The sequence below is a fragment of the Stomoxys calcitrans genome, chromosome 5 (genome assembly GCF_963082655.1).
Source record: "Stomoxys calcitrans chromosome 5, idStoCalc2.1, whole genome shotgun sequence".
Classification (NCBI taxonomy): Eukaryota; Metazoa; Arthropoda; class Insecta; order Diptera; family Muscidae; genus Stomoxys; species Stomoxys calcitrans.
In genome coordinates, this window is record NC_081556.1 from 1678873 (window position 1) to 1691660 (window position 12788).

The 12788-nt window shown below is 36.1% G+C and overlaps 2 protein-coding genes across 8 annotated transcripts in view; one reads left to right on the top strand and one right to left on the bottom strand.

Moving 5' to 3' along the window:
- Nucleotides 1-12367, bottom strand: part of LOC106089682 (atypical protein kinase C) — a 38229-nt gene extending 25862 nt beyond the window's left edge. For 2 of the 7 annotated variants that reach the window (XR_009398352.1, XM_059369071.1), the window contains exons 1-2: nt 2802-3120; nt 96-688 (exon numbers count right to left, since the gene is read on the bottom strand). Coding sequence is in view for 6 of the 7 variants with exons in the window: in XM_059369071.1 (XP_059225054.1) it covers nt 96-554 (459 nt within the window). In the remaining variant the exon portion in view is untranslated. Of the gene's footprint in view, nt 1-95; nt 689-2801; nt 3121-10369; nt 10491-10817; nt 11009-12054 lie in introns of those variants that run through there. The other 5 variants (XM_013255623.2, XM_059369074.1, XM_059369077.1 and 2 more) reach the window with 5 other exon arrangements.
- LOC106089684 (uncharacterized) overlaps nt 1-12788 on the top strand; it is a 47460-nt gene that overhangs the window by 18530 nt on the left and 16142 nt on the right. The window lies entirely within an intron of this gene.

Here is a 12788-nt window from a genome sequence, read left to right on the forward strand (position 1 = left end):
TTTACATCCGTTTGCCTAATTTTCTTGCTTTTTTTAAAGAAATATTCAATTGTCATGATAGTTTACTTTTTGAATTTGGAACAGAGTTACGATACCTTAGTATATGTCCATACCTGTGGACTATCCAAACGATCCAAGGACTGCCGACGGGAAGGATAATCGTCGGCTGTGAAAATTTGTTGAGCTGCTGGGCAGTTCTTGTTGGAATGCTGATGCAGATATTGTTGCGACGAAGTTAGGGGATGTGGAGGGGGCGGCGGTGGTGTTATAGAACCACAGGGACTGCCAGGACAGGGGCTTCCTGGACAGGGACTGCTGCATCGACTGCGACATGTGGGACTATAACATAAATTTGCCTGAGTACCAGATGGAGTATTGGGACATGTATTCGAATTTGTCGTTGTCACCGATTGAGCTGCTGTAGCTGTCGCTGTAGTCACACACGGCTCCTCTTCTTGTTGTACTAGATTTACCGGCATTGGTGTTGTTTGTGTGTTGCGTCTTGGAGATCGACCACGATCGACGGTGGTGGCACTCCAATAACCCCAAGCCATATTGTAATTTAATGATAGTTTTCAACTCTTGCAAAGTCTATTTAGTCACAGCTTTAAGCGTTCCACAGAGTCCTCTGCTCGGTATCGTCGTCAAAATAAAGTTTAAATTAATTGTTTTTCGGGCATGTTTTTGCCTTCGTTTCAAAAGAAACCACACCTTTTTATTAATCTAATATGTAACAGCCATATACACCGACGCGGAAGCTTTTCTTCGCATCCTAGTTTAAACGACACACTTAATCTTTGAATACTGTGTTTCTTTTTTTCTTTTTGTTTTTGCCACTTAAACCACTTTTCTTATTTTTTTGCGATATTTTCGTAGCCAAATGCTTATGCCGCTGCCGCTGCCGCTGCTACCACCTGCTTACCCACCTAATCTCCCCAAAGGTATGCTTAAATGACGACAATCCTATATTCATACGCGCGCACATAATATTATGCAAGAGAAGCCCCAAGACGAAACTTCACATCCTGGCATCATCTGACTGACCCCATCCTAGGGCATATTTATCACTAGGTACATATGTGGCTACTTTGTCCTTACAAACGATTGATGAATAGTTAACCGGATTAGCCAAAGTTTTCCTCACGTTGTCTACAGCTCCAATTAATTTCCAAATTTTACATTTGCTAGCAATATTTAATGTTCCACACTGCCAGCAAGGAATGTCTTCGCAGCCTGCTCATTAGAACCCCCTTTCAGCTAGCCTTGCGACTTAAGGAAAATTCCTTTAGTAGTTGCTGCTTTTTCCTCGTCGTTTAAGGCCTGCATTGGCTTTGAGTTCTAGAATCTCTTTACCAGCGACATGGCATGCAAATAGTTGGGGGGATATAACACATATCACGGTTATGAGAGCGCGAGAGAACGAACGAATGAGAAGCCGACCTATGAAAAAAACACACACACACACACTGTGAAAAACAAAACGACAACGAAGTAACTACGAACACAGTGTCAGAAGCAGCATACAAATGTTGGGAGGAGACCGAAGAGCAATTTGTGATAGTTTATTAAAAATTCATTTTGCATACACATACACATATGTATGTGTGTTGTACATGCACCCCAACCTATGGGGTATGTGAACGAACACGCTGCGGGGCAAAGGTGTTTATTAACTTATGCGATATGCCATCATCATACCATCGTCCTTCCCCAAAAGCAAAACCTTGAAAACTACTTGTCTTAAGCGTATGGCCATCATCGTCATCTCTTGAAAGAGTGCTTCAAATAAAACGTTGTTTAGAGGTTCAACTTTTTTTACATTGCATTACATTTAGGAGAAATAAGTTTACTTGACAACTAAGTGCATACATATGTACTTCAATGCCTAATAATCCACGCATACACATAACATGTACCCACCACTCGTATATTGGCAACATAGTCCAAATATTGACACAGCATATTTTTACGACAAAAATGGTGTTAATTGTCTTGTTGATTATAACGCTCATGTGGTGTGGTGGGGGCCAACCGCCACGTTTGTGCCCTCTCTTGGTAGTTCCTCTTCCTATCCAGGTTAATATCACAATTGACGTCAAATTCTCCAAAAGCTGCTTACAGCCAACAGAAAAAAAGTAACAGAATCGTAAACAAAGACTGACAGAGAGAATTCGCCAATAAAGCAGAATGGACAAGAACTGCTGTTGAGGCAGAAAACAGCCTACAAAGCACAAAAGGATATGGTGTTTGCATACTTTTGTATGTAATAGCTTATAATGCTGATATCGATCATCACTTGAAGAGGGCACTGCTTGAGACACCTTGACATTTGCGGGCACAACGGAAGGTGCTCGCTATACAAAGCTTGTTCAATCAAATGACTATATTTTGTACACTCTTCTGTGATTAGCCCATCTTTCGCAGCAGAAGAAGAAAATCACAATTTGTAAATATGCACTTGAAAGATATGTGCAAACGGCAGGTGGGCATGTAGTCCAAGAATACACATTTATCCAATATGAAATAGTTTAGCCTGAGGACCTTAGACATTGCAAAGTCTGTGATATCACAGACTAAAGGAATCTCTGGCATACCAACATTCCTCATTGCCTCACCGACTACATATCGAAAGGGAGAAATAAAAACTCACAAAGAAAAGTGGCTTAAGGTCTTTGGGTGGAGTTTTTTGGTTAAATCTTTTATTGATTTTGCTTATATGTATATATACACACATGCACGACGAGACGATACGGCACGTATTAGTTTCTTCTTTTTTTCTTTTTTTTTTTTTTTTTGATTACCTCGCCTTAAAAGCCTTTAGTTGGTATATTTTGCCATACAACAAGCACTGCCCTTTTCAACTTTTTTTTTCGTTTTCTTTTTCTTTTTTTAAAATATAAAAATTTAGAATATATTCTTTTAGAAATGTAATTTACACGCACCCACGCAATTAATTTATGTTGCTTTTAGATTGTGGTTTGTTAATTTTGTCACTTTAATGGCATTTTTTCTGCATTTTCCTCTTTTTTTTTTTTGCTCAAAAGGTGTATATCAATACTAAATCGAACTGCAAATACGTCTATTTTCCACGAAATGTTATGCGCGAGTGTTACATTTTTTATGGAAAAGCTGCGAAAGAGAACAATGTGTCTGAACAACAAGGCAAAGAACAAACTTTTAGCCCGTTTATATTATACAGAAGGATTCATTCGGCTTTGCCTTGCTTTATCGGAGAAAGTATGACTTTCCACAATGTTGGCAGGATATCAAGAAATGAAGAAAATCAGCAGAAACAACAACGCTACGACGATAAAATGTTGTATGCTCCCAGGCAACAAAAACAACATTGAATCTACGATTCAATGTCAGTATATTTTTGCAACATATCTCTTTTTTTTCATACCCATACTTGTTCTCAATTCCGTTGTCGTAGTCGTAGTCGTTGTCGCCGTCATCAGCGTAATAGCAGTTCTCTATAAACTCGAAGATACTCAATTGTCACTTGCCTCCCATTAAGGCAGAGAGTGTGGTAATGAACGGACACGGACCTCGTACGACCAAAACGAACCAAGCCTTGCTGTGTGACCAGAAAAAAGGAAAACACAGGCAGCAAATGACTTATAATTGTGATATGATGAACTTCCTGTCACAGCCGGGACAATTTGCTCGTCAAGTGCAGCGCAAGTTCAGACAACAACAACAAGTGAAAGCAATTAAACTCAAATCAAAAGTGGGTGTTTTAGAAACATTTGCTCAAGAGCAGGCGATGGAGAGAACGAATGACAGAGAGAAGCGAATGCTGAATTTGTTCTGTCATAAGCATTAAGGAATATGAATAGGAGGAAAAAGAGAAAGATAGAGAGAGAGAGAGAGAGAGAGAGACATAAATTAGCATTACAGAAATGAGCACAGGAATGTTACACCTTTAAAACCTTTAAACCCTTATGATTATCAGCGAACTTATTTTTGAAATAATCATGGATTTGCACTCCTTATTTTACTATTGACAACTCCGACAAAAGACCAAGAAAGGTGGTTGTTTACATGCATTCAATATCGTAGTATTTTAGCACCTGCCAGGAAAACTTGCCACTTGATAATTATTATTTTTAACACCAAAGAGTTTCCGATTCCTTTCGAAAAAGCAAACATTTGAAAAATACTAATCAGCTGGGCTTGTTATAAAGTGCGCATGTAAAGTTTTTTCTTTATGCATTTACAACCTCACCACCAAAAAGAGAGGACATTTCTGACGCATGTGCCTTTCTCATCCCAGGGTATTTCTTTTTTACCGCAATATAAGCAATTTGAAATGTCAATTTGTTATCTCTGAAGAAAGACTTCTTGCTTTACATGTAATACACAAGGTTTGGCTGTAGTTTAAAAGAACCCAAATGAACCATCTGTATAAACGATGAATATTTAATGATACATCTTTCTTATTCGGCATTTCTGTGATCAGAATGAAAATTTATGAAAAAAAAGTCTTCACATGTTTATTTTCTGCGTGACTTTCTTTCCAAACATTCCAAAAAAAAAAAAAAAACTTAGGATAATACTGGCGTTTTCCATTAGGCGTATGCGTTTTTTTCATATGTTATTGCAATCAAAAGTAATGGCAATGTCATAAGACAAAATACAGTTATAGTAGCCCGCAATTCTGCAATCAAGAAGCATTTTTTTAATCTTATACCATAGCCAAACTAAATTCAAATCAAGTCATTTTTCTTAATGCAGGCAAAAATAAAGTATGTCATCTTAAATTTCATGTAAATCACACACACAACTAAATTTCAGCGTAGATAAACACACTAATTCACTTTACGCCATATACAGTTGTGTTCAAAATAATAGAAGTGTTCTCCTTAAAAAAAAAAACCAAATTTTATTTTTTTTTTTAAATATTTTTTTTAGGTAAGATGAATTCTTTATCAATTCTCTAAATTGTATAACAATAAATTTTTTAAAGCTACAATAAAATGTCATTGAATGATTTTTTTTCCCAAAAATTAGCTGTTCAAAATAATAAGAGTATTGACACATAATGCAATAAGTTAGGTTGAAATCAGTAAGAAAAGGCAAAAGTCGGGCGGTGTAACTTTATAATACCCTACACCTTCCCTATAGGTACAAAGTGGAAGCTATGTCTAATTGTGAAACAATTTTGATGGACCTTGCCGGATATTTTCAGATGGGTTGTTAAACAATCCGTATCACATTTCGAGCAAATAATTTCAAACTGCAATAACTACGGTTCACAAATAACAACATTATTGCAAATTACCCAAAATTTGACAAACATGTATATGGTAGCTATATATAAGTCTAAACCGATTTCGAGCAAACTTCTCAGATAATGTGGTACTCGTCGATAAAAGCGTTGTGCAAAATGTTGGCAAGATTGGTCAAAAAATGCGCTTGCAATGGCTCTAGAAGTAAATATCGGGCGATATACATATATGACAGCTATATCTAAATCTGAACCGATTTCTATGAAATTCAACTATAATGTCGAGAGTCAAAAGAAAATCCTTCCTGCCATATTTCGAGAGAATCGATTAACAAATGACCATTTGATTGCAATATTACTGCAAATCGGACCAACAAATCTAAACCGATTTCCATGAAACTCACCAGTAATGTCGAAAGTCAAGAGAAAATCCTTGCTAACAAATTTCAAGAGAATCGGTTAAGAATTTACCATTTTATTGCATTATTACTGCAAATCGGACGAACATATATATGGGAGCTATATCGAAATCTGGACCGAGTTCTCTGAAATTTACCTGTATTATCGGGAGTCATAAGAAAATCATTCCTGCCAAATTTCAAGAGAATCGGTCAACAAATGACCATTTTATTGCAGTGTTACTGCAAATTGGACGAACATATATGTATATGGGAGCTATATCCAAATCTGAACCGATTTTTTCCAATTTCAATAGGTTTCGTCTCTAGGCCGAAGAACATGCCCATACCAAATTTGAAGACGATCGAATCAAAAATGCAACCTGTAGTTTGTACACAAATTAACATGGACAGACGGACAGACAGAGAGACAGACGGACATAATTAAATCGAATCAGAAAGTGGATTCGTTTGCAAATAGTGGAACCTAAAGTCCGCTTGAATCTTTTTCGATTAAATCATAACATAAAATCCACGGTCATCAATAGCTGATGTTTTACGTATGAGTCCTAGTGTTTGGGCCATTGTTTATATATTGTTGTTGTAGCAGTTTGTTAGGTTCTATATTTCTTCTGCTTGATTCTGTTGAGTCTCAAGACCCAGGAACTCTGCGTCTAAGATGGGATGCTTCCACAAGGATCTGGGTCTGAGTCGAGTGGGTCTGGCTGGGCAGTTAAACAGGCTATAATATAAAATCGACGGTCATCAATAGTTAATGTTTAACGTATGAGTCCTAGTGTTTGGACCATTTTTTATATAATGAGGCATTGCCAATTGCATCCTTCTATTTGTTAAATTTATCTATATATTTTTCATGGTATTTTGATTATTTTTCGTAGTTTTTGGCAAATTTTCGCCCTTCATTGGAACTCTGCTTTCTAAGTCCCACTAATACAGAAATAAGTTATTGTTTAAAATTTATTCAAGACTGTTGCAACAGATTTATTACCACTTTTCTATATTCAGTTTTCACTTCTTTTATTTAATTGTATAACAAAACATTCATACTCCTATTTTTTAACGAGGCGATTAAAAGACCAAATGAGAAAACAATCAATGGCTTATATTTGTAATTTTACTTCTTACATACTCTTCTAAATACTCTTAGAATAGCACTTAATTTGTATATCAATATACCAATATATGAAAATATGCGGTGGTAGCACACCTATTATTTTGAACACAGCTGTATGTGCCTACCTGTAAGAACATGAAAATAATGTTTCGGAGAAACTCTTTATTGCTAAATTAAATATTCATTTGCCGACCAGCACAGTTTTGTGGAGAAAAACGTATTAAAAGGCACCGCATATAAAACGTCCCCACGCATCATGAATGCAGAAAGCAATTTCTTCTTATTTATAACAACACGAGTATTTTGGTCACTGAAAAACAATATAACAACTAAAGAGTGGAGTGGGGGAGGAGGTTGGAAATGGCGACAACATATTGCTACTGTTTTGGTTTTTTTGGGTTTTTCAACATGTCAATTTGGCAGAGGAAAGACAGAAAGATCCTTACCCAATCCTTGCCAAAACATCATAAAAGCACTATAAGATGCAAACATTAAAAATCCTTCTACTGCTCTTTGTTGATGGTCTATATGTAGACCAGATCCAGCAGAATGGAAAGTAAGACATTTTAGCCATCACTCAGGTACAACAAGCCCACAGTGAAATAAGATGTATTTGTATAGACAATACTAGCTGAACCGGGCCCGCTCCTCCGCTCCTTCTTTTACTTTATATGGAACAAAAGTATCTTTAAAATAATTATTTTCGATAATTAAAGAGCATTTAGTGAAATACCATGCTATGAAAATAGTTGTTGTTGTAGCAGTGTGTTATACACTGAGACGGCAGCCCTTGCCGATAAAGGAATCCATCGGGTTAAACCGGTATATGTATATCGGTTGACTAAAAGTATAACAATATCTGACAACCATATGATCTTTATTGGTCTGTGAATTCGCTCGGCAGTTTTAAAGTCATCTAAATTTGGATGTTTAATGTACTCCATTCTTAGGACTTTATTTGAGACCGATATTCTCATGTGGATTTTGGCAGTGGGAGCCCCATATTTTCATAATCGGTAAATACGCTTGTCCGATTTAGGGGTGTTTTCGTGGTTGAGGTGGTTCCCCAGACTCTTGGCCCTGAAAAAAATGTCAGCATCGTGCTCTTCTCTCAAATACCATTTTTTGAATATTGCCCATATTGCCATTGGTTTCAGGGGTGTTTATAGGATGAGGAGTCCCCCAAACACTTGGCCCCTAAATTGATTATAAGATTCGTTTTCTTATCTAAAATAGCTTGCATTTGAGCTCCACATTGTCATGGTCGGTAAATAAGCCCGATTAAGTGGTGTTTTGGGAAATGGGGTGGTTCCCCAAACACTTAGCCCTGAAAATATATTAGCATTGTGCTCTATTCTCATATATCTGTATATCATTTATTTGAACACCATATTGCCATTGGCCTCGAAATTGGATATCAAATTGGTTTTCTAATCTCAAATACTTTTCATTTAAACCCCTTATTGCAAAAGTCAGAAAATATGTCCGTTTTGGGGCAGGGGTCCTAAAAGCTATCAATATCGGGCTCCACTGTCTTGAAGACTCGAATTGTCTTAGTGACCAAATACGTCCTATTTAAGAGTTGTTATAGTGGTGGGAAGTCCTCTGAACAGTTGGTCCCCAATGTTGATATCAGATTCGTGCTCTACTCCCATTTATGCCCCATATTTCCATAGTCAGCAAACATAACCGGATTGGGGGGTGCTTTGGGGATGGGGCGGCCACTCAATGACTTAGGGTTGAAAGTATATATCAGATTCGTGTTCTACTCTAAAATACCTCCCATTTGAGCCCCATATTGCAATGGTCAGCAAATACTTCCTATATGGGTGGTGTGACCCCACAGACACTTTTTCCCGAATATTCATATCAGATTCCTGCTTTGCGTCCAAAGACCATTCATTTGAGCACCATATTACTATGGCCGTAAATTTGTACTCCTTGGGGGATGTTTTTGGGGTGAGGCGGCCCACCAAACAATTGGTCCCTCATTTGGATATCAGATTCGTATTCTACTCGCTAATACCTTTCATTCGAGTCCCATATTGTCGTGCCTGGTCTATGAATATATTTGGTGGGTTTTGGGGTGGGACGGCCCCCCTAGGTACCCCATCCGAAATTCTGATACCAAATTTTTGTTTTTAGGTTACTACAATATAAGAGAGCACACAAAATTTCGCTTAAACCGCACAACCCATCACCGAGATCTGGCGTTTCTGAAAATTAGAGTAAGGGGAGGGGCCGCCCCATCTTCAGATATCAAAAATTGTAGTATCCTATTTTCACCATGGAATCATTACGCCATCTATGAAAATTTCAATAAAATCGGTTCAGCCGTTTTTAAGTCTATAAGAAAAACACAAACAAATAAACCGATTGTTTGCATAATTTTTTTTTTGAAATTTTATGGCTGTGGAGTATATTGTGGATTGCAATGAACTTTGATTGTATTGTCAGAAGATAAGCCCATAAAATAAAAACTAGTAAAAAAGTGGTAAATTTTTGTCAATTTTTGTCATTCAGTTAATAATCGACCGATTAGATTGTTTTGTTAATTTAAGTTTAAATTTGCCTGTGTCATAAATATGACTGAGACTGTGTTATAAATGCAACTTTTTTATGGGCCTTATAGATGATAAAATGAAAATAATTTTGGAAGGAAATTGAAAAACTAAATAAATATTCATAACTTCGTTAAACTTCTCAACCGATCCATATCAAATGAAAGTAGTAGGCATGTATACAATATTTCAAGTGATGCCTTACATCATTACTGCAAAATGGCAAATTGGCCCATCAACATTCCGTTAAGGAGCAGGGTCAAACTTCTAAAAATTAAAGTGAGTGCTGTTCAATTCAAGTTTAAACTCAATAATAAGGGACCTCCTCTTTATAAACTAGTCCGAATGACATGCGACACCTCTTTGAGAAGAAGCTAATACATATAGAGCAAAGCTTCGGAAAAGTATTGGAACCAGATTTGCTTGACTGCTTAATAGAAACAATCAAAAATGAGTATTCACTCTTAGAATAAGTATGCAGCCGTGACGTCAAAATAATGATAAATATTGTTCAATATTTGGAGACCACCGTAGCGCAGAGGTTAGCATGTCCGCATATGACGCTGAACGCCTGGGTTCGAATCCTGGCGAGACCATCAGAAAAAATGTCAGCGGTGGTTTTCCTCTCCTAATGCTGGCAAAATATGTGAGGTACTATGCCATGTAAAACTTCTCTTCAAAGAGATGTCGCACTGCGGCACGCCGTTCGGACTCGGCATTGAGCTTAAACTTGAATCGGACTGCACTCATTGATATGTGAGAAGTTTGCCCCTGTTCCTTAGTGGGATGTTCATGGGCAAAATATGCATTTGCGTTGTTCAATATACAAACCAATTTCTTCTTATTTCAATGTACACATCTATTTAACAGATGTGGCTTTTTATAACCTTTACCCAGTGAATTATGTTTTGTTGATTGTTTTGTGAGTTAATTAAATATTGAATACCCACTTACATTTGATTTTTATTAGTACTTTTTAAACTTAAATCATCCAATTTTTAGGACGACAAAGTTCATAATAAAACAAGAAACCGATTACACTTACCATGTATTAGCAGCTCAGGATTATGATTCATCTCATATAGGCGTATGGCTTCATCCAATTCCATTTGAGTGGATATTGTACACGGATCATGTTCCTCATCAACCCATTTAATTGTAAAAGGCTTAAATATATCATAAATAGAAGAGCACAACATTTTTGGTAAACCTTTCTAAAAATGATGAGATAATGGCCCTTATTATGTATGTCGAATTTGAATTTTCGACCACGACTGCCGAAAATTCGCGTTTTTATTTTGTCAGTATTATGAACAAAATCGAGGTGATTGCTTTCTTGACAGATGAGCTTCTTGCAAGCATCATATATTCCAAAAACCAAACAACTCGATTTTGCACATAATGCCAATGATATATTAACTTTAATTTCCAGCAGTCGAAGTCGAAAATTCGACTACGACATACATAATAAGGGTGAATATTTCGCTACATACTTGATCCATTGAAAAACGGCAGTTTTTACGTATTTCGAAACATAGTTCATCGTAAGTGATGTTCTCCTTAATGTAGCTGATCATGACCTCTCCGCTATAGGCAGTTTTAACTTTAATTTCACTTCCAGCACCATCACCGCCATCTGGTAGAATTTGTGATGGCATTTTTGACCAAATCGATAATTTCGTCTCTGCAACGGAAAATGAAAATATATACATGGCCTTATTCACAAAACTTAATGCAGCTTTGAAATAGGTTTATTTGACCGTTCTTTACAGGTAATCTGATTTTTGTATTATAAAAACTTGAAAATTTCCCAATCTATCAATGTAAAGCCAGGGTGGGCGATGTTTGATTAACAAAAAAAAAATGAATGAATCTCTCAAATAAACCTATTTCAAGCCTACATTAAGTTTTGTGAATGCCGGTGAAAAAGTTATGTACTAATTACAACTAACAAGTTTTTAAAGTCGATTCTAATATGACATGGGAAGACACAGTTTAGAATCTCATACAAAATACGTTTTTTTTCTTTGGAAAGACCATTAGGTCTTCTTAAAAAATATTTGGTTTAGATTTAGTTTTGTGAATACCGGTGGTAAAGTTATGTACTAATAATTATAACTAACAAGTTTTTAAAAGCAAACTTGAGTCAATTCTAATATGAAATGCGAAGCCAAAGTTAAGAATCTCATAAAAAATAAATATTTTTTTGGAAAACCTATTAGGTCTTCTTAAAAAAGAATAAAAATTATAATGGAGAGTTGTAGCACATTAATTAGCGGAAGAGCTAGTTTGATGATACCTATCTTACCTAACTAAGGCGGTTATTATAGTTAGGCAAGACTTTAGCTTTTGCTGTTCAACGATTTCTGCATTCTCTTAATAAAATAGCATTTTTACTACATGCTTAACAAACTTTCTAATAAAATCAATGACATTGGCAACTCTAGCACAGCATCCTCCCTAGTTAGTGTTTTGGGCAAAGGAAATCCATTCAACAGGTGTTGTAATGCAGGAATAATAGAGGCAACCTTTAATTATTGTATTAATCACATGCTATTAAGTTCTTTTGCAACCTCATTCAAAATAAAATAATTTCTCCAAGATAGCTTATGTTGTACAGAGATAGCCTCGATATAGCAACAATGTCGCAACAAATTAGTCATGTAAAAGTAAATAACCTTTTCGTTTGCTTTTCCACAGATCCAGGTGACAAATTTGATTCATACTTACAATTTAGTTCAGAGTACGTTTCCTTTTCTATTATTAATAGTTTGTACTAACTTTCTACATTCATTAGTGCAACAATTGTCCACGGAAATTAGTATGGTGGCTATAAGCTTTGGAGAGCCAGAAAATCAATATTTTCCAGCCCAATAAATAGTTCCCCGGAAGTTTCCTTTGCTTGAGAGGTCTTTTAAAATACCTGACTTTAAAACAAATATATATGGAAACAATAAAAAAACTAAAACATAAGAATAAAAGGCTTTTAGGCTTTCGGGTTTTGTTAATTTTGTTCACCAGAGTACGGAGTCGAGCCTATTCGTCGGCGACGTTGGCTTTTGGGTTTTGTCAACTATTTAGTGTCGCCTTATTTCTAATCGAAAGGTTTTGATATTCTCACTACCGATAAAAGATATCGATATACATTTGTAAATAATTAGTAGCTTTCGGGACGCCAATTCGTAGGTGTTCTGAATATTAAGGTGGACTTAAATACCTCGCGCAGCACTAATGCGTATTTATGCATGCATTTAAAAAAAAATAAAATAGGTTGGTTTGTGTTGTTTGATTTAACCTGAGTATTCTGTTTAGCTAAAAATAGGCGGAAAAGTAGTACTCTGTTTATAGTGAGGAAAATGGCAAAAAAACTATTAGAGTGGCAACACTTGAAACTATTACCGTTATCATTTTTGTTTATTTTATTGGTTTCTGTGGTTCGTTTTTCATTATATATTTGAGAAAAA